General features: G+C 40.3%; 1 protein-coding gene across 1 annotated transcript; it reads left to right on the forward strand.

The window, feature by feature from the left end:
* The first annotated feature begins 2,230 nt into the window (after positions 1-2,230).
* On the forward strand, positions 2,231-23,866 carry pnocb (prepronociceptin b). Its single transcript, XM_035144208.2, has 3 exons — positions 2,231-2,364; positions 15,087-15,343; positions 21,280-23,866. The coding sequence occupies exons 2-3, from the start codon at positions 15,203-15,205 to the stop codon at positions 21,898-21,900; spliced, it is 762 nt and encodes a 253-aa protein (XP_035000099.1). The 5' UTR covers positions 2,231-2,364; positions 15,087-15,202; the 3' UTR covers positions 21,901-23,866.
* Positions 23,867-23,923: the final 57 nt, after the last annotated feature.

Raw genomic sequence — 23,923 nt, forward strand, 5'->3', positions numbered from 1 at the left:
TCTTCAAGTGCCACCTGTAGATAGAAAAAAATCCCTTATATCACTTTATCTCTACATCTGTGAGATGTGATGGCACAAAATGTGAAACACACATTCATGGTTCCCAGATAATGAATTCTAATGAAGATGCTGATAACCTGACCTTTTCTACAGCACCACCATGAGATTGGCATTTATGGTTCGGAGTACAATCTCTCAAGAAATGTTGGATGGACCATGAAATGTTGTATCGCATCCCTAACAGGACAACCCTGTATTACCTTTATGGAACTTTGAAACTTTCATCTATTGTGACATTCAAAGGTCAAATCTTCAATTTGTTTAGTTTATGATCAAATATATGCAAAACTAATGATAGCCTCATCAACCTCAGCTCTACTTTTGTTTATTGCTAAGGGTGGGCCAGGGGGGACGTTGGCCCCGGCTGAAATCTGATGAGCCCTTGAAGTGCCCCTGTCCTGTCAGTAGTCTTTCATAAGCTCGTCACTTACTATCAATAATAAATATGACAATTTGTTAAGATATTTTATTTTCTAAGCTTTAAGTACACAATTTGCCTGATGCTTAAGCTATAGAGCTATCATTAAATAATGAATACCTTAAATGTGCACCTTACTAAATCAGGAATTGTGTATGGATGTTGAACATATAATTGGCCCCTCTGTGTAAATTGCGGCCCCTTTGTGGCTCCGGATTAAGAAAAATCCTAGATTTGCCACTGAAATGTTAGCATGCTAAGAGACTACAACTAAAATAGAAAAAATAGTAATTATTGACCTCTCAACATTAGCATATTAGTCTTGTCACTGCGAGCTTGTTATGATGCTGATATCAGTATTTAGCTCAAGTAGAGCCTCAGATTCATTTGAATCTTTGAGGGTTGCAAGGGGGAATGGAGCCAATCCCAGTTGACATTGGGCCAGAGGTAAGGTCCATTTGGACAGGTCGTGGACAGTGTATCGCCAACATATGAAGAAAAAACAACCATGCTCAAAGCTATATATAAAGCTCAGAGGAAACAAGGAATGAATGCATTGTAATTGTAATTGGCCCCTCTGTGTAACTTGTGGCCCCTTTTTAAAGCAAGTGATTTTGAAAAATAGCACTCACATTCACACCTATGGTCATTTGAGAGTCACCAATTAACCTAACTCCAGATCAGAAGGGAAGGTATAGGAAGCCGGAGTACGCCGAGAAAAACCCATGCAGAAAGAACCTTTCTCCTGTGAGACGACAGTGCTAACCACTGCACCACCACTGCCACCCTGCCACCTGTTCCTCCAACTGGGCTTCCTGGTTCCTATCTCACTATCTCACCATACCTTGTAAATACTGCTCCAGCCACTGCAGCGCCTGAGTTAAAACCACACGGGTGGTTTTTTGGTGTACATCCTGCCTAATCCGGTTTTTCTTATCTTCATTTCACTTCTCCTGCTTCCTCATCAGCCTCATTTTAAACCCCCACTTGTTTCTGTCTTCACATTTTTTCTGCTCCATTGTTCTTGTGGTTGATATAATCATCATCACCTTAACCAAACACTCAACAAGTATTATGGGCTGTAGCCTACAGTGAAACCCCACAGGACCTTTCAGGCAGGTTTTTTTTTTTTTCCATCCCCAAATTTCCTGCATGACTCATACAAACCTCCCGTCTGCAGAATCAGGCTGGCTGCAGGCTCTGTCCATTGACTGCCCTGCCCTGTATTGTCTATTCTTTTACCTACAGGGAGAATGTAGTGTCCTATTCAGGTGGACCATCACCACCAAAAAAAGGGCTTGTTGTTTTTCCTGTCTCCAGCACAAACAACCTCATCGACCCATCATCATCTCCATGGCATCGCTCTTCTCACCAGCGCTCAACTAGCATTTCTGGATTCAACACCTGAAGTGTGCCATTGTTTCCATGACCTTGGCGGCAGCTTGGCATTGAGGCTGCGGGTTTTATGGACACCTTAGACACGGGGCTTCTGGATCAATCTCAGGGTGGATGATGCGTATTTTTAGAGCCCCATTAGTTGGCTCAATGAAGACGAAACCAGTGGCGTAGGCAAACGCCTCCTACGTCAGCACGGGGCAACGGGTTGTGTGTGTCTGTCCCCGGGTTGTGCGTAACAGAATGGGGGAATCCACCCCTCTCTCTCTCTCTTACTCTCCTCTCTGCTGGTGTGAATGGTGATATACAGGGGAAGGGAGGAGGGGGGGTGGAGGGCTGAGCCAGGAGGGAAGGGGTGTGCAATTATAAGAAGCCTCAGAGGAGGCATGTGTTCAGTTGTTGAAACCCTTAGCCTAAGGATACGAGCTGAAGCACCAAACTCTCTGACAGGAGGAGAACTCTGAGAGAATATCTTTACGTCACCAATACAGGTAAGCAAGTATGACCTTTTTGTATCTGAGTGTGAACCTGCCTGTGTGGTCGTATGAAAAAGATGTGAATGCTTAGAGATGTGCAAGTAGTTCATTAGGAAAGGATTCTTGTATGCACAAACTAATGACTAATAGATCCTGGGGGAATGTTGTTGTTTGAAGACAACAACTGTGAGGACTCTTCCTCTTTCTTTCCTCTTTCATTTTACTGAGTCTCTAATTTCTGTTGTATCTGTTTCTGATGCTGTGATTTTGGGTTTCGACTCCAGAAATGGATCTAGCGTAAATAACCCTTTCCTCAACTGGAGTAGATTTTTTTTTATTTCCATCTCTCTCGTCTCCCAGCGGCTCTAAAGGTACCACAGTCACGATCAGCATTACCCACATCGCACTTGATAACTATCATATTAACAAGAGAGAAAGTCCACGATTGTGCTGAGCAAGCAGTCAGTCACTCAGCTGTACTTTGTATTGGGCTAAAATATATTTGACTTTAATGTAACACAAGTAGAATATATAAAATGTATAAATAAGTTTAAGATGAATGGAATGTAGATTAATGACACTATAAATGCTGCAGTGTATACACAGATATACATGGATGTTATTTAAACCATTTCCAGTATTTATTCTGAATGCTGCTTATTTATGGTATCATGTATCACATGGAATCTTTAAATCTTTAATCTGGCAAAAATATTTCCTATTCTTCTAAAAGCAGCCACAATGTCAACCTCAACAAGTAGAGAGAAAAGACTTGAGAAGTGAATCGCTTGAACGTCGTTATTATGCTAAGCGTATGATGATGATGATTTTAATGATAATGGTAATGAATGTGCATAATCTTTTCCCATTATCAGTAAAGACGATACCCGCGCAGACGGGGGAGAAAATGGGTGGTTAATGTTCCGTTCACAGATAAATGACTCCATAGTGGGGGACTGTGCACTGAAGAATGGAATATGTTTACAGGATGGAGTGAGACACAATATTTTGGAGGTTTATCACACTATGCAGTCAAATTAAGTGCATAGTGTGAGAATACAATAGAAAAAACAATTTCACAAAAATTAATTTCACAAATGTTGTATTCAAAATGCAGAGCATATAAGAGAAAGTCCATTCATGCACATAGGAATCCCTTTTTGCGTTTGAGCATTTTTTATTGAAAATACCTCAAAATCTATATTTATATACTCTTCCTTCCGATATCTGGTTGTTTTAAAAATACAAAAAAACTCATGCTAAATTAATTCAATTTTTGTAATTCCAATTCCACATTTCCTCTAAATCTAAAAAGGTTTAATCAAATCGTTTCTCGCATTATAGGCACAAAATTTAATTTACATTTATTTATTCTGTCTTGTAAAAAACAGGATCATGTTTCCTTGCCAGATCATCACACGTATTCTCTCTCTAATCAGCTACAAAAGCTTGACTGAAGTGATTACACTGTGTTTACAGGCCTCTCTGCCAATATTAATTTAGACGGCTTTGTATCGTCCTTGTGATCAGTCATTCAGTGATTCACGGTTTGCTGAGGGAATAAGAGCAGCAAAGTTCCCTTATAGAGAAAAAGGGTGGATTTCTTCCACCCCTCCCTGCACAGAGATCCTGCACTTCATCGGTTCGTCAAGTCTTTTCCAGTCTCACTGTTCTCACCGGTGTAAAAGTTGGGGGCTCGTGTGGCCGTGCTAGATTCCTTTCGCCCGGCTCCATGTCCAATGGATTTGTGCAGGTGTCAACGCAGCTTAACGGTGACCAGATCAATGATGACACCACGTCAGCTGCCTAACACTGCAGAATTTCAGCGCTATACAGTCTGAGGCTGGCGGGAGGAAACGCTGCAGGACCGAGGGCTTAATGTCCATATTATGTTTTTTCCAGGAGCTGATTTGGGTTTGATACATGATATTTTTCACCCAACTTTTTTACGGTGCATTATCCACAGTTTGGTTTTATTTCAGCATCGATATTGCTTTGTGACTCACTGCCTCTTTCTGGTCTTGAAGAAAATCTAAATAATCTCAACTCCATCAATAACTTTGGGGGAATGCAAAGCTCCACATGAATGCACCTCTCTGCAATCTCAGCGTCAACCCTTTATTTTCCCCGTCTTCTAACACATCCATTTCCCACAGACTCTCACACACACACACACACACACCTAATCCTGTTTATCAGCCGACGTGTCTGTGCTGCTGCTCTGCTCTCTCCTGGTGGTGCCACCAGCACGTACGTACGAGCGTGCGCTGTGAGGGTATTATTTGGGGGGCAATTAACGCAGTGTCGTGCTGGCTAAATGAGACGATTGTTGGTGTGCTTTCCAATGAAGGACATACCTGATGCTGGGAATGATTGCAGAGCAGCTCTGCCTGCAGGTGCTAATATGTTCCCAATTAAGAGGAACCCTACAAATACAATAGAGGGACACAATAGTAATGATTCGCTCAATTGGTCTGATATGATGGTGCCTTGAAACAAACATAAAGAGGATCCTATCTCCTCTAATATTTGTGCTAAATGTGTATGATGTGAGTCAACGCGGGATATGGGGAGAGAATAAGAAGTGATGCACTTTACCGTATTCCCACTCAATTTGTGTTCTCTGCAGTCTACACGAGATAAGGAGATAAAAAGCAATGCAAGATAAAAGGACAGCCGCAGGAATTGAGATTACTGTGATAGATATGGAGACGCAGAGATTAAGACAAAAAGAGCAAAGATGATAAGAGGAATCTATATAATCGCATGTTATCACAGTTGTATTAATTCGCCTGATGCTCGCACAGCGTCACCATTCCCTCAGTCAGCTTTAATCTTGACCTCTTTCCCCTCATGATCCTCATAATCTATCAGCCCTGCTTGTGTGTGACAGTAACTGGACTCGAATGCAGCGACGTGTAAACAGGCCCAATCATGAAATCTGATGCAGCTTTGGCAGACGCCTCTAAAATTGGATTAAGCGCACGCTCTCACATCAGTCATTTCAGGAACCTTCCTGCAAGGAAAGGCGACCACTGCAAGTGCACCTTCCGCTGCTCCTGGCCGTCTAAACTTTCCGCCGAGTCGCACGCCGTTTTTATCTGTAGCTGCGCAGGCGGGATTTAAAGCTGCTGTGTGGCAGATGATCCTGTGGCTGTGTGCGTGCAAATCCTCCACAAACCAAGGGTGTTTGTGGGAGTGACTTGTTATCTGTGGTTTGACTGGGCAACCATGGTCATACTTGGTGACGATTCCAGTAGTGGGGAATGTTTCTTGTGGTTTTCTTTGGGGCTTTTATGTGAGTTGAACCAGTGGAATGACAATGTAACCAAGGGGTGACATCAATTTTGGTAAAAGTAATTTATCAAGCAAGATTTCTAAACACTTGTTGTTGTCGGCTTCTTAAATACCAAGGTTTCTGGCTTTTGGACCAGCAATTTAAACACATCTCTTTGAGCCTCAGGAAATTGTCCTTTTCACTTTTCTCGTCATTTTGTAGACTAAACAAATCGTCTCTCGATCGGAAAAAAATAACCAAAGCTGATGAAAAGAAAAAACCTGTTCAACACAACTCGAGGCTGTGGTTGCAGATGGTGCATTATAGCACTATACACATACATTTTTCTCAAAACAGTTATAGAAGCAGAATAACAAATGCAGAAGAAGGAATTCCATTGGAACTGGAATTTTAAATGAGCGTATTGAGGACAGTTTGATTGCAGGCAATCAGTGACCTATGAGATACAGTATCTCATGTGAAGTGGCTGGTCTGATGAGTCACCACATGATGAGCAGCGAACCTGATTTATAAGACTCAGTGGTGAAAGACACATAAGTACAGTCACTCTAGCATAGCTCATCTATAATAACAACAGCCATTTACAATGTTGATTCTAGTAATAATAGTAATTATCGCAGTGATAAAAGTGAGTTGAATTCTTGCTTCTTTGTGCCGTTGTTTCTAAATTACTTTTCAGAATAACTATTCATGCGTCCACACATCCATCGATTCTCTAAACAAACCACTGCGATGAGGGACGAGAGGAGCTCGAGCAGTATAGAGACAGGCTGCAAGTCTGTAGCAGATTTTAGAAGAACCAAAATAAATACATTATTTTACTTTAATGGTGCAGTTGTGAGCGGAACTCCAACTGAGTGCTAATAGTAAATGATAATAATGTTACCTGTGGAAGATGGGGATATACAGCAGCTATAGATGGGCACCAACATGATGTTTTTTTTAGTAATGTGATTTATTGCTAAAGTCATTTTTGAGAGAATCTCATCAAAATGTCACATTTTGCTGCACACTTCAGACAATGGAGTTTTCTCAGTTCACAGAGCAAATCACTGGTTTGATTCAAATTAAGAATCATATTGATTTCTCCTGAGAGGGCCGCCTTGAGCCTTTTATTTTTTCAAATTCTCATCAAATTCTCATTTTAGAAAAATAACATTTAAAAAAACATACCTCACCAGACACATTGTCTCCATCATGTTGGATATTAAACAGACTACTTTTGATTGTGTCTTTGAAAACAGATGTTAATGGAAAATATGGTTGAATTACTCTGTACAGGTAAATGGTCCTATATGCTAAATGGTCTGTATGTACAGTATATAGAGCTTTTATAGTCTGGATGACCTCTAAAAGTGCTTTACAGTACAGATTTTGCCATTCACCCATTCATAAGTACATTCAGTCAGTGCATCTATGTGCCGCAATTTCTGTATGAGAAGTGGCAATTTAGGATTCAGTACGTCTTGGCTTTGGTTGCGAGCCCTGTGCCAGACCAGAAAGGAAACATCACAGACTGCAGAACGCTGCAGCCAATGGCTCTGGATCAGGAGGAACGAGCCCAACTGGGCCCCAAGATGTTAGGGAGACACACCCAGGTCAGATCAGCCAGTGGTGGGCCTGACTTATCAGAGGGTGCCTTTTTATTAAAAAGCCGAAACACCCGATGACACTGAGTACACAGCTTATGATATGTACCGAACATCTTCTGGTGATCCCTTATATCTGCTGGTGATTGGCAATGTATCATCAAAGTGGTGTGGCAAGAAACCCAACAGTTCCAATGTTGGGAAACATGTTGCCCATGAGCATTTAGGTAGAATATGTTCAATATCAACAGTTTTGTGACTTGACAGATTTACTTGACTTGATATTAATTTTCCATAGTTATCTTGATAAAAATGTAACCGGCAGCATTTTTTTCCTTCAAAACATTACAAATTAGTGGTTTACCATTAACAGTGAGTCAAGAGAAACAGTTCATGTTACTGTGGATAGTCAACACATCAGTCTTCACTGATTTCTCTGGAAACCAGAATACATAAGTAAGAAAATAAGCTCTTTTACAGAACCAGAGTGGAAATACTTTGAATTGTGAATGGATATTAGGATGCCTCTCTTCTTCTCTCTCCACTAAACCACACTTTATTGGCCCATTATCCCAGATCAACGCATTTTAAACAAGCAATCACAGAATGTTAAGTGATGAAACACTCATGAATCTCCTCAGGTTATGAGAAATGAGTGAAGGACCATTAATGGTCCATGATATGCAATAGGTATAATATTAATTTTAATCACTTTCCCTCCTACAAAAGTGGCCAGATTTTCATGCCATCCATCTTTGGTGGCTTCCACCGCTCCAGCTCAGCCATAATGAAGGGGAGTTAAGATCTACTCACCACTGGAAGCGGCTGGAAACCTCTGTGATATGTAATCAAAGATAAAAGATCTCAGCCATAATTCACAGATGTGTGGAGCGAGAGGGAGAAACATGGAGGGAGGAGAGGGGAGAGGAGTGGAGGAAGAGGTTTGAGTGTTCCAAGAATGGAGCAACAGGAATGGGAGAGAGGATGCGTAAGATGGACCAAGAACGAAACAGAGAGAAATAGACAGAGAGAGACCTCTAGGTTATCTATGCATTAGCAGACTCCTTTGTGCTTTTCAGCTTCATGCAGACGACTAATGGATGAGACAGAGTGAGTCACAGCTTTGTCAGAGACGTGTACAGAGCTTTTCTTCTCCCGCGCTCACATTCACGACACCTTGGCCCGCTCTCCACCCTTCATTAAAGCCACTAATGCTAATTTATCCCACCATTACCTTTATAAATACACTTTGCAGCTTCGCACAGGCTTCTCAAATCCCGCTCTCGTCCATTCATTTACACAAACAAAAAAAATATTTTTTTCCCAAGGACTGTTCAAAAAGTCTTCTAATCAAATATTACATTTTCATAAATAGCAAGAGCCTCACTTGTGTGATTAATATATTCTATGTACTCTCTCCAATGACCAAACAAGTCCCTCCCCTTCATACCTAACAATTATATATTTATGACAAAATAGTTCTCAAGTAAAGTGCTGTTTGTTTCACAGTAAATCTGATCTCACAAGAGAAGGCTGAAACAAGGAAAGATTAACCAGGAAGAGAACAAGTTCTCAAATCCTCCTGTGCTCTCCACAGCTTTTTAATCCAACCAAAAGTCAAAGGAACTTTTAGTCTCAGGAACTTTTTTCAAGGAACTATAATTTTCCTGCGAGTTGTTGTTTACTTGTGTTTACTTGTGTTTTCCACCGCGGTCTAAAGACTGTAAACAAAAACCCATGATTGAGAGAACTCAATTGAGAACCTGTTCCTTGTAATAGATATTGCTATAGACTACCCTCTATAGACTACCCTCTATAGACTACCCTCTATAGACTACCCTCTATAGACTACCCTCTATAGCAATCTAGAAAAAATAGAAAACTCTTTCTGAACCCCCCCCTCTTCACCTCTAATAATTGTCATAGGGCCCCTTATGGAAACAGGTGGAACAATACCCATGATTTTCCTGCTCTTATGTATTTTAGGCTCCGGCAAGAGATGTACTCAACAAAACCTGAGACCAGCGGCTCTTTCATGAATACTCTGATTGCTTCCTGTTTGATGTGTCCCCTTGAAGAAATGTTCAGGGTCTTACCTAACTCTTATAGGAGCACAAAGTAGTATATTTGTTTCGGAAAGAAGAAGGTAAAACCCTTCATCTGTGTAAGATGGAAAAACTTATTTACGGAGGGACATCAGGTCATTTGCTATATTCCATTTTCTATTCATGCCAGCGTTCATTTTGAAGAGCAAGCTATTTACAGATGATGATGAAGATGATGATGAATGTTTTCAAACGCCACTCTTCCTGTAATAAGGTCCCAGACTCCTGCAAGAATTATGTTGTTTTGGTGCCCCAGGGGAAAAGCCTTGTGCGTCCAAATCACCATTTTATCCATGTACAGTACATCATATATCAGCCCCCTGCACCCAGTCAACTGCCTGCTCTGTCAGATTATGAAAATGATATGAAACATTTTATATAGCTGCAAAGGTATGCAAATTCATAGGCAAGTGTGGCTAAAATGGACCGTGTGGCAATATGGAGACCAAGAATGGAATCATTGCTGAAATGGAGCAGAGAGATGAGGGTGTACGGTCATGACTCAAAGTGTCACACACTTTCAATTTAAAGTTATTGAGATATGAGAAAGTTGTGACTCTTCGTGGTCCCTGGATGTGAACAGCTCCCGGGTGTGGTGACAGGCTCACTTGTCTGATAAAAGCAATTGTCTTTTCTTTTTTTTTGAAGTCAACTATTACAGACTACCACTTATGTGCTTCATCTCATCTTGGCTGTAGAAGAACTTTTTTTGTGAAATAACAGCTTGTATCTGTCTCTGCCTTTCAGATCATGATGTTTTAGTTTAGTCATATTTTAACTGATTACTTCAAAAATTTCCTGATGTTAATCATGTATGTTTACCATTTATTACATTGCATGTTAGTGTGTGACATGGATGTTTGTTACCAATTTTAAGACGGTCCATCAAATAGCTAGGGAGACAAACATCATGGTTGGCAGCAGTCAGATGATGACCAAAGCTATTAGGATATATCATCTGGGGACCATGACTGTCGGTATAAAAATTGCATGGAAATCCATCCAATAGGTTTTGAAATAAGTTAGTGCAGACAAGAGGTGGACTGACACTGTTATCCATAGACTGTATATAAAGATGGATGACATGATTGCCCCCCAGAAATGAAGCCAAAGTGTCCTGATCGCCTCCTGGTGGCTGGCCACAGTATAGGTCATAAATCCATGTTATTGTTTGCGACATGGACCAAACTAAATAGTCAAAGAACACATCAAATGAACAATTCTTAAAGATGGTTTCTGTTGTTTTAGGTAATTCTTATCACACGGATGTATATCAAATGTTTCAGATAAGTCTGGTTTTAATTAGATATTTGATGCTATGGCTCCATCCCTAAATCGCTATTGCACCAACTCCAATATTTCCTCCCCTGATATTATTAAAGCCCATCACAGATAAAAAAGAATCCACTCCAACACAATCAAAGTTGCAATTTACTGATACACCAAAAGGTTCTTGTTTCCGCGTATTGGTAAAGCTTTAAAAACACAAAATCCTATACTTCCCATGATGCAACTAGAAAGCATCTATTAAAAAGATGCTCCCTGTCTAATGCACTTCTTTCAAAACCCACAACCGCAGTTTGTGACGTAGGCTTTCTCTCTCGAGTGTCAAGCCCAAGCTGAGATAACCCTGTTCACATCATCAGGTTTTTTTTTGCTTCAAACTTTGGAAAAGCTCCTCCAGTGTCAAAGACCATATTATCTGTTTTCACAGGTTCAGTAGTGCTTCTAATAATGAATAAACTAACGTTAATGTGTAAAATCACTGCAGTGTCCCTTTAACATCTAAAATGTAATTTATTCTCTGTGGAAGAAAATTATTCTTTCACCTACACTGATCTTTGGTTGGTCTCTATGAATTTTCAATTCCATGGCTGACACAGAAACTGACATCCCCTCACACGCACTGTCCTGATGACAGCTACAGACCTCGCTACTACAACCATTCTACACGAGCTACCAACAAAATAACCCCATACATTGCTCTACATACATGTTCAGTGTGGTGAAGTCAGAGCAGGCAGCGCTCTGTTACCAGGCTCTAAAGGGTTAAGTGTGCGGTGCTGTGTGGGGACACGAGCTGTGCAAACAGATGTGAGTGGGTATGTAATAAATAACCAATGAGCGACTGGAGACACTTCAACCCATCCCATGTCAATGGGCTGACCAATGCAAATCATTACAACCAGCTCACTATCATACCCTCTATAAACATCTCCAGGCTGCAGATTGATGACAACGTAGCCCATTAACCTGTAATATCCTTGTCAATTGTTTCTTACCGACTGTAATGGCTTCCACTCATTGCAACTCATTCCCCGAGCATTGAGACAGATATAAATTGCTATTTATCCACTTCATCAACTGTCGGCGGCAGCTCCACACGTCTCTGTTCGGCGAATCAACAGGCTAATTAAAGCCGATGAATGAATGAATTAATAAATCAAATGGCCATGGACTATTTGGTGATAGTTAAACATTTCCTGGATACATTTTAATGAGCCATGGCCTTAAAAAGAATGAAGAATTGCACTCAGAGGCACCTTTTTCTGATGTATGGTTGTCACAATAGAAAATATATTATTAATAATACAGATTAACAGTTTTGTCATGATGGGAAATAAAAGTACAAACTTTCCAAAGCCTGTTGTGGAAGCCTTAATATGTCTTACCTCAGATGACCTGATACTGTCTCCATGTTGTGCAGCTAAAAGCCTAAATCACAATATTCACAAAACATCTGAATGTGTCAAAGTGGACAAATGAACGTCCGTTGCCCCAAAATAAATCTCTGAAAACATGAGATTGCAAAACATGGAGCATTAATAATAATGGCTCCAAATGCATGTTTATATTAATACGCATTATTAATGTGTGAAAGCCATATTTCTGTCATACTGGAGCCTGTATCCACGGGCCTACTACGCCATTACACGCTGCCAGTTCACTCATTTGTTCAACTTACGTAGTGAGGGCCACTTAAGGGAGAACATAACAATATCAAATGGGCTTAGTCAGCAGGCTAGCAAACGATCATGGTACAAAACATCTCAGTGAAGCAAACAAACATGTCCCCTCTAATGATTTCCCATCAAGCCATTTATATATTTTTCAATGGGCCAGAGTCACACTCGACTTGAACCATATGCTATTGACTGCGAGTGGTAATGTGCCAAAGTGGGAATGGTCACAATGTGCCAGTTTTCGCGTATTCATTTATTTTTCTGCTCCAGTGCACCCGTCAGTACGACTCCCGCTCCTTGTATGTTCAAAGATCTCTATTGACTTCCATCAAGTGTGACGTCCTCATTGTGGTTTTTATTGTTATGTCGTTACCGAGCTGTGACTTCTGCCAATCGTCTCTGTCTTGTGAATTCCACTGAGTGTGAGTCAACAAGGCACTGAGAGCATTTTTTATCTGCAATCTGCTATTGATAGCATATTATGTAGTTTTATAAGGCTAATATTTATAATAATATTATTGCTAATATGGTTTTTCTGTGTGGAGTTAGCATGTACTCCCCGTTCTCTGAGTGGGTTTAGATAATGGATAGATTATTACTAATATGCTAAATATCTCTATATCTGTAGAAGACATAACTGTGCAGCTCATCTCAACAGGTTCACAATCAAAAGGATTGAAAAATAATAAATATATTAGCTTTAATAAATTATAACATTTCATAGACAAATGTAAACCATTCAAATTAAAACAGCTTCAATAAAAGACATGAGCAGTAACATACAGTAACATGCAGTATGTTCACTACACATTGCCCCAACAGTGCCGATCCATCAGCTGCATACAAAGTGTAAAAGTCCCTGCCTTGTTTTATGGCTCCCATTATTCCATAATAATATCTCTGTAGGTTTCTTGTAAAGAACTTAAAGGCTTACTTCATGTGTTGCTAATCACAAGAACAATGGAGACAATGGTCTCATAGAGTTGAGCTGATTGGTTAATTCCAGTGACAGCTCCTTCAGAAATCAGCCGCTGGACATTTTACGGTCGATTTAAATCGGTGAACTATTGATAATTGCAGATACCGGTTCACATTTTCTTTGCTCATCTGAAATGCTGTGCACGGTCATCCGTGAAGATTCGCAATCTTCCAGGTCTTGGTATCTTCAGACGTTTAACACGTGGACATGAACTGGACTTGCTTGTGAAGTAAATCAAGCAAGTCCACTTGCCTACGTCCCCTTGTACAACGTCTGAAGACTCCGGGTTACACTGATAATTAGTTTATTATTTGGAAGTGTAGCTACTGAACACTGACTTTTTGCACTGTCCCATGCTTTTCGATTTTATTATCAGTTCCTTTCTAGTAACAGGTAGTGATACCAAATGGGGAAACCTGGATTCCTAATATAATTTCCTGCATCAGCTCCTTAGAGCAAGTCAATAAGTCATCAAGACCAGTAACATTAAAAACTCAAACCAGATGAGGCCATGAGACCAATGTTGCTCCTGAAATACAATATTTTTTTCACCATGAATGAGAATGGCTATGTTCCTGCACAGCATTGTACTATTGTGTACTGTTAGAGAAAGTTCTGTTGTGGAACTCATTAAGGCTGCTATCATCAAACCTTCATTATATCAATACATGGTAAATGCTCTGTATTTATATAGGGACTTTCTAGTCTTGATGACAACTCAAAGCTCTTTACTTTCTCTCCCACGCATTGCTCATACACTGCAGGCAGCCATCAGAGGCTATTAGGGGTTGAGTATCTGGACCATCATTATATTCATATTAATAATTGGAAGGTGGAATTTATAGTGAATTTCCACACAAATCAACTGTCCTCTTCAGCTATACAGAGCGTTAAAGCCTCGTTCTGCTAATTGTTTTAGATTTACGGCCTGCAACGTCAATGTTCTGGTTCACTCTTCAGTCACATCATATGTTTACCAGCATGAAACAACAGCCAGACAAAGCAGGTGAACACTGTGCAGCATGTTGCTGCTAAAGAGCCAGGTGACCTTGGTTTCGGTTAAGACACCTTGGGGAGCCGCAGATAATGTGTCTGGTGTGGCGGCAGCCTATGAGCAGAAGCAATCTATGATGTTGTGAGTAGCTGTTTTTTCTTTGTTATCTCTGTTATTGGATGATACAGTGGTGGGTGACAGGATAGATGGGGTCAGGGAGTGGAGGTCAAACAACAAACACTGTGCACCTGGCTCACAATCTGGTTGCTGGAGCCAGAGGCAGCAGCATCCTCTGGAGTTGATTCATTCCTACAGTTTATCTTCCTTAAGCTCACACACACACACACATTTCTTACATTTCCAGCTGTTAAGATCAAAACATGTTTCAATTCAACTCTCTTACACCAATGCTTCTGCCTTCTCACATTTGTTTTTCTCCTTTTCCTGTTTAAAATTGTTGCTTGTGGGTTCTTGCAGCCACAGGCCATTACCCATGTAATGGTTAAAGCTAATCCCTACAACCACAGATCAATTCTTTCAAATCTCTAACTCTTGCTGTATGATTTCATCAGGGATTCTAGCCAGGGGCCTACAGTGACCACTTCCTGCCCACTGGAAAATGCCCAATTTTTTTCGTTTATTGCCTCAGGTTGTGCTCTCGCTCCGTGCCACCTACGCTGTCCATCTCCTGGTGTTGGCTGAACACTCTACCACCAACGCTTTGACTGACCGCCTAAATCCAGCCAATGATCCTTAAACATTGAGATTGACGCAATATTCCTGTCACTCTATCTGCTTTCTCCCTGTAGACTGGAGCCAAGTCCCGTAGGCTTCATTTCTCAGATTCTCCCACTGTTGAACCCCGACTCCAGTTTTCTACCTGCTGGGCTCCTGTTTGCCGCTGCTTGTCTGGGTGTGCTGAGCGATGAAGATCCCTCTGTGGTGCCTGGTGGTGCTGCTGGCATGTCTCTTCACCCCTGGACGCAGTGACTGCCAGGGCCAATGTGCGGCCTGCAGTCTGCTCCTGCAGCAGCACCAACAGCTGCAACAAGCCTTCAACACCATGGTGAGTGTGTTTGTGTGTGCGTGTGTGCATGTGTGCGTGTGTGTGTGTGTGTGTGTGTGTGTGTGTGTGTGTGTTTGTGTGTGTGCGTGTGTGTGTGTGCGTGTGTGTGTGTGTGTGTGTGTGTGTGTGTGTGTGTGGTGTGTGTGTGTGTGTGTGTCTCACTGTTGAGTCGTCACGACCCACCGTTGATAAGAGCACCTGCTAAATGCCTTGTCAATGCTGGAGAGTGTGTGTCAGTGTGGGCTCAGATGCAATAAGCTTTCAACAGCTTTATAGAGGTGTGATTGTGATTTTGTGAATAGGTTGTTTTCAAACTGGATAAGAGCATCTATGTATTGTGTTGTGTTCAGTGTGAGAGTGCTGTGTCCACTCTTTCCCCGGTTATGTATATAGGTTTAAATGAGTTAGAGGGCAATGGGATTTTTTGTATATTTCTCATGCTTTTTTTTATAGCAGTCTCCCAAAAGCTTTTACAAACATGTATTAATTTCTTAAAATATATATATATTTTTGGGCATCATGGTAGTCTAATGGCCACAGAGTAAATCCAATCTGTGCACTCTCCAGGAAATACTTTTAAATTTTCTAATTCTAAACTGAGGAAGAGAAAACATTAAAAGACAAAATGTATCCAAAAAAAGAGATGCAATGGAAATTTTGGCTCCATTTTCCCCCCTGGAACCAAAATAATTACTGTGGTACATAATGCATGTTGATCTCAGACTTATATTAGCAAACAGTTGAGGCTGCACAGAGGTGCTTTGAGCTAAATGCCAATGTCGTCAAGCTAATATGCTAACAGTTGTAATGCGAACACGCTGATAGCAGGTGTGATGCTTACACTGGTCACCATCTTGGTTTAGCCAAATAACAAGCTAACATTTGTTTACAAGACAAATTAAAACTGACCAGTTGATATCGTAGAAGAAAAGTGAGGGCGTATTACAAATAATAATCCCATAATAATCCCATGGTCCCATTAAGGGGGAAAGTCAGGGGGGATCAATAAAGTCACCAAGCTTCATCCACTTGGGAACAATGAATGTTTGTTCATAATTTCACGACAACCAAATGTGTTGACTAGTTTTCAGTTGACCATTGTGGAGCCATACAGCTTGGCTCAAACACATTGATTATTATTTCTAAAGGGAAATTAATATAACCATAGACCGACTCAGCAACAGCCCTGTGGGCTTGCTTGCTTGTTGCTTGCAGATTGCTCACCTTATTCATAATAATACATTATTTCTCTCACATCATTGAAGAAGTTTAATGTACAATGCTACACTACGCCATTTTAGGTGTCTTAATGTCTTTTCATTGTCAGAAATATATATATATATATATATATATATATATAGTAAGTCACATATATATATATAGTAAGTCACATCTGTTTTAAGATGGTTATAAGAAGGTGGGGGAAAAATTTACACATTTGGTATTACCCTTAACGGCTAAAGGAATTTGAGCTAAGCAACATGACAACAAGTCCAGCTAAAACAAACAACAACAAAAGGTATAGAGCTTTCTATGAGTTTCTCAACAGGTGGCATGTGGTAACTAGACATAAGTAGTATTGCTTCTGCCTCATTTTCGGGAATATTTGCAGGTACATGTATCTGCGCGAAACGCTTCATGACCAACATGTAATACACAGGAATTGCTCCCCGAATTCAAAATTTCAGCACAGCACACACAATCTCATTTCCAAGCAGCCCAAGACACATCAGTGGGTAAAAATAGTCCATGGGCGTCCATGAATAACTGCAGGACGGCTAATTTAGCTGATAATGATGCAGAGAAAGGCAGCTGGGACCTTTTGGGAAGTTGTAATAGAACTATGTAATTGACTGCTGCTCAGTATCATCAGCCCCGGCTTACACCGGTGACTGACACATTTTATCAGCTCCTCATTGTGTTAGCCGCCTTCCCATTGAGCCACAGATGGAATCCACTGAGCAATTCCATTGTTGCCACTCTAGACTGAAAGAGTGTGTGTGGAACCGCCGGTGTTTGCTATAATGTCAGGACCCATTGATTTATTCATGCGAGGCTACAGACTTTGTATATGTGTGCATGCATCCACTCACACACAAATAAAGCACACCATCCTCTGACTACATTCATGACATAATGTTATTCTTGGATGATGTGTGGAAGTAAAGTCAACTCAGGTCAATTTTATTTATATTTCACCAAATCATAAAAAGATATCTCAGGGCATTTTTCAGATAGAGCAGGTCTAACCTCCAGTGCTCTTCCTAGTACTGGAGGTAAGAATACTATGATTTAGAATAGCCCTCAATCAAGCTGCGCCACATTGTACACACTCATAGATATCAGTTCCCTTAATGGGCCTGATTTTGTTTGTTTTATCAAGATCAGTGAATTATTCCCTGCAAAAACAACGAAAACATAAAATACACTACCTTGCAATATGAAAGAAAGTGGGACAAAATGTCTGTGATCTGGGGGTAATGGGTTCTTCCCTGAACCATACTGCATCCTTTCATCAACTTTCCTGGAAATGCCTCCATGCTGTAAGTTCTGCATTTCATCAACATTGTCAAAATTCCTGGTTTATTCTATATCTGCCCACATCAATGACATTAAGGTTACTTAGAAAATATGCTTACAACAAATAAACTACATCAACAGTTGCTTGATAGATTCCAGTGGTAGTCATTAACTCTCCTGATCAGTCCATCTACAGGTATAAGGTGAGAAGTATTCCTGACCTGCACCATACAACAAGCTCCAACTAATTCAAACCCTAACGTCGTATTTAAAGGCCAAACCCGAACTTCCTCTTCTCTATAAAAAATAAAGCTTTAGAAGCAACTTCTCTTTACATAACCTTTTTATCCTGTGGTCCTCATCAGTATATAAATACATGACTGCGTGTGTGTGCACACACACACACACACACACACACACACACACACACACACACCCACACACACACACATCTCCTCTCACTCATAAACTCCTTTAGATTGCTCCATTGATCTGACGTGGAGAATCCCCTAATGTGCTCATTTCATTTACGATGGATAATTAATTTCCGTTGATAAATTTGCAGCAGCGCTCCCTGTCCTCTCATCCCTTTGATGTGAGCAGGTTTTCCGATAACAATGCAATTTATCTTATTTGAGCGTGATTTAACGAGTAAATGGGATTTGCTTCTTACCTCAAACTCAAATTTCACTTAGAGGGCTCCGGAGTTGAGGAAAGAGGAAAGATGAGAGGTACGGAGGCATACATTTCTATAGTGTGGCAGATTTCCCCGAGTTTTACACATATACAGGTCTATGTCAGAGAAAATAATGTATTGAATTTTCTGCATTTTAGGGTATAAATGATAAACTGGTTCTTTGAGTAAGTCAGCAGGTTAAATGTGTGATCTAAAATATATTGATCTTTGATGACAGACTGAAAATACACAGAAAAATGTCTCATATGTCCTTCTCTACATACTAATATGTCACTACCTCCTTACCTCTATACTAATATGTCACTACCTCCTTCCCTCTATACTAATATGTCCTTACCTCCTTCCCTCTATACTAGTATGTCCTTACCTCCTTCCCTCTATACTAGTATGTCCTACCTCATTACATATATACTAATATGTCCTTACCTCATTACCTCTATACTAATATGTCCTTACCTCCTTCCCTCTATACTAGTATGTCCTACCTCATTACATATATACTAATATGTCCTTACCTCATTACCTCTATACTAATATGTCCTTACCTCCTTCCCTCTATACTAGTATGTCCTACCTCATTACATATATACTAATATGTCCGTACCTCATTACCTCTATACTAATATGTCCTTACCTCCTTACCTCTAGAGTAATATGTCCTTACCTCTATACTAATATGTCCTTACCTCCTTACCTCTAGAGTAATATGTCCTTACCTCCTTACCTCTAGAGTAATATGTCCTTACCTCTATACTAATATGTCACTACCTCTATACTAATATGTCCTTACCTCTATACTAATATGTCCTTACCTCCTTACCTCTAAAGTAATATGTCCTTACCTCCTTACCTCTATACTAATATGTCCTTACCTCCTTACCTCTAAAGTAATATGTCCTTACCTCCTTACCTCTATACTAATATGTCCTTACCTCCTTACCTCTATACTAATGTCACTACCTCATTACCTCTATACTAATATGTCCTTACCTCATTACCTCTATACTAATATGTCCTTACCTCATTGCATTTATACTAATATGTCTTTACCTCCTTACCTCTATACTAATATGTCCTTACCTCCTTACCTCTATACTAATATGTCCTTACCTCATTACATTTATACTAATATGTCTTTACCTCCTTACCTCTATACTAATATGTCCTTACCTCATTACCTCTATACTAATATGTCCTTACCTCCTTACCTCTATACTAATATGTCCTTACCTCCTTACCTCTATACAAATATGTCCTTACCTCCTTACCTCCACATTAGTATGTTCTTATATCCATACTAAAATGTATAATCCTTATATGTCCTATAATAGTCAAGTTGTGGTTTGTCCATCAGTGTTCAAGCGTGAGGTCAAACCGTCAAGTGTGATGATAATAAGAAAAGAAGGCCTTTAAAGCTGCACTAAATTAATTCTATATAAAAACTTATTTTCCAAAACACTATAAATAAATCAATATCAATTTAACAGCAAAGATATCATTAGCCGCAAGTTCAAAGTTTTAAATCATATCGTCAGCAAAGGACATAATTTACCTGCTATCCCTCAAACTGATTCGTAATTCCTTCCAATTTGGTGCTGTCAGTCATTTTGCAGAAGTGGATGTCAAATGTATCAAATGATGGACATTTCATATCAGCACATAACCTTCTATATACGCTGAACACAGCAGGAACAAGTCCCATTAACTTCCATGACACACATGCCCTCCAGGTCAACTGACTTTTTCTCAGCCCGGAGTCTGGTTGAAAAAAAAAAGTGTGATTGAGTACCCTAACTTTTATGCTGACCATGGGCAATATATACATTTGTATTATTAAACAGGCACTCCAATTCTTGATGCAGTCATCTTTTGTCCTTACATCTGGAACCACTGTGACTCAGAGTATTGGGTCAAATGACTTCAAGTAATGTAAAAGGAGTAGTTCATTGTAATAAATCCACAGAACATTATAAACCTCTGCATTTTCAAGCTAAGTTTTGAGCTTTATTGCCAACTTCATCATTAAGATTCACTCTGGCTGTCAGTAGCGACCTTGTTCACAGCTGTAGCAGGCAGCTGTTTTCAGTAAAAACCTTTGCAACTAGATGCTGAACACAGTGGAGCGTTTAACAATACAGCTCTCAAGAGATGGTTTAGACCAAACAAAGCTAAAAAGAGAATGAATGTTTGACTTATGCTCATCAGGCTGATAGAAACATGACTCTAAAATGAAAGCTAATGCTGATGTTCTGTGTCCATAATCAGTCAAATTTGTTTGTAAGTGGCCATAAAAAATTACTTATGCAGTGTTGAGCATCTACTACGTATTTAACTGTCATTTTAATGTGGCTGCGCGGCTGCTAACATGCAGCTACTAGCATGAAACTATTAATATCAGTATTTTTGGTGGTAAAATGTATAAATATGATTTCTGATTAACTGTAACTGATCAGCAATATGCTGGTAGTCTATGTAACAACACAATTAAGATGTTTAAATTTCCAATCAAACAGCATATCCATCCGTCCATCCGTCCATCCATCCATTCATCCATCCATCCATTTGCTACTTATCTCAGTTTGCTACTGTGTCAACATCACCCCAAGCAAACCCAACCTATGGGCAGGATTTAGAATTTCAAATCATTCCTTGGTTGAAATAATCAATTAACTGTCATATGCTCTTCATTAACACATCACTCTTTCTTATCTGCCTGCAGATGTGTTTGTTGGAGTGTGAGGGTCACGTCTCCGCCTCGTTCACATGGGAGGTGTGTAAACGTGCTGTCAAACTGTCACAGCATCCTCTGTTTCCTGAGGGGGGCGCTCTGTTCAAGCGAACAGGGGAGGAGCTGGAGTTGACCCCCCTTGACCTGAACTCTGACAGTGAACTGCTGCAGGACGAGATACCACTCGAGCAGCGCAGTGTCCACTATGACTCATCCCTGCTGGAATCCTCTGAGGACGGGGAGGGCCTGCAGGGGTTGGATCTCAGTCTGGTGGATGAAGAGATGAAGTTGAGGGAGGAGAGGAACGTCGAGAGCGACAGCCAGCTAGAGGTGGATGAGGATGACAGCTCAGAGGCTGCCGTCACCTTATCCAAGCGCTTTGGTGGCTTTCAGAGAGGGCGCCACGGATACAGGAAGCTCATTGGCTCACACATAAGGCCCCTACAGAAGCGCTACGGCGGGTTCATAGGCGTCCGGAAATCTGCCCGCAAATGGAACAGTCAGAAGCGAGTGAACCAGCTGCTCAGACAGTACCTGGGCATGAGGAGCAGCCGCAGCGGCAGGTTCAACAACGTCCCTGTAACTCGGGTCTGGAGGCAAAACAAACTGTGATGGGTTTCTGTTGCTCTCACAGGATCCGGCCCCAGTTACCTCAACCAATCAATCATGTTTCCAGCAGCTCCCTCCAGTTTGAACTGTGACATCATCACCACCATCCTCATCATCATCATGATCAGAAGAAGAACAGACTTCACCATCTCGCTCCACCACTTTTTGTGTCTCTAAATAACAAGGAATGTTTTGACCGTGCTGATTGAGCATATTCACATGCCATCCTGTCAAATAAAAGAATAAGCGAAGTGCAATTGAATATATTTTTGTGTGTTTGTATAATAAAAGGGCCCAAATGAGATTGGAAAACTGGTTCAGTGCAAGGTTTGTCAGATGTGACATTTGAAATCATGTTGAATGCACTTTCATGCATGTGTGGATGGGCCGTGTCTTTGCACTCTGTGGTTATGGGAACTATAAACTGATGTCCAGCTCACATTAAACGGACTTGTGTTTCAATAGATAGGTTTCCCATTTTTAATATGGCAAGTTTACAATCTGGCACCAAACAAATCCTGTTCAGCAGACTCAGATAGAAGGAGCAAATCAGAAAACTGGAGCTGGACCAACAGTGTGCTTGAATCCGTTGTAAATATGGTCGGACAGTGAAATTGCTGCAGCACAAACTGTTCTTTATTGGTATAAGAGTCCAATATTCTGCTGAAGGAACTTAACTTATTGGAAACAATGGATGTAAAAATAACACTGAGCTTTAAACCTCAGCTAAACTCTGCATCCTATTAAAAAAACAAACTGGCTGCCATTGTTTCATTCCTCCTGTTTCTGATTTTGGTCATCAAGCCGAGGAGATTAGCTGTAGGTTTGCAGGCTTCCTGTCAGTGGAACAATACTGACCTCTAGTGTTTGAGGAGCAAACATGTTCTTGGATCAATTTCTGTCAATTCTTTGGATTGGATAGGCTCCCTCTTTCTACTGTTTGGGTGAAATCATAAATAAGAAGACAACAAACCCAAAAATGAGGCTGGTTCATGGTTGATATATCATATTTACCATCGAAGGAACTGTACAGACATTTTTCAGGAGGAGAAGGGTGTTGAACTTTATGTTGAACTTTTTTTCTTTTTAAAAAAAAATAGAAATACCCTTCCCTGTGTTAATAATATTTTATTTGGACCCTCCCCTTAAGGAAACGACAACATTCACAGACAAATAACAAAAATAAGTATTAATAAATATAAATTGTTACAATTTATCTTCCTGCTAATAATTGAAATAACGAAAGCATTAAAAAATGAATTAGGTACAGCTAGAAGAACAAACAGAAGTTTGATCTTTTTTCTTTTGTAAAATTACGTGAAACTGGCAAATACTGGCACAAAAAAAACAAATTCAATCGACAATTCCTGACTTCCCTTCTAATAATTTTCACAATGTCCATAACTTACTCTGTAATTATGGAAATGAAGGAGCTATAATTAAAATTTGGGAGGAAAAACAAACTAATTTCCAGTCAGTCCTCAAACATTCCTCCTCCTGGGGCTTTTTGATGAGCTGTTATTGTCACTTTGTTCTTGTAAACTTCCGGGGTCAATGGCTGTGCACTGCAGCGCAAGATGGGAAAGGTTCGTCTAAATGACAAGCACCATCTTAATGTACCATTTAACAACAGAGGAGCAGGATGAACTGTGCATGTCAACGATGATCATTATTATTCAGAAAAAGATTGTTTCTGCTCGGGTGATTAAAAAATATATATGGTCTTGTTCTGCCATCAAGATGTTTTTCCTCCACAAGCAAGTCACATCCATTCTTTTGCATCTTAATAGTGTTTACTCGTGTTGGATTAAGAGATGTAATAATGTATGTGTGTGTGGGCGAGTGCAGAGAGTGTGTGTGTGAGTGTGCGAGTGTGCACGTGCATGTATGCGCTGGCTCTCTGTCAAACTCCACATACAGAAACTGACTTTGTGAATACAGTGTACATTTCAGACCACATTTATAACATTTACCATTGTTCTGAGTCTTCATACAAAGTGTGTATAGAGAAAACTACAATAAAATA

This window comes from Hippoglossus stenolepis, chromosome 20 (assembly GCF_022539355.2).
Source record: "Hippoglossus stenolepis isolate QCI-W04-F060 chromosome 20, HSTE1.2, whole genome shotgun sequence".
NCBI lineage: Eukaryota > Metazoa > Chordata > Actinopteri > Pleuronectiformes > Pleuronectidae > Hippoglossus > Hippoglossus stenolepis.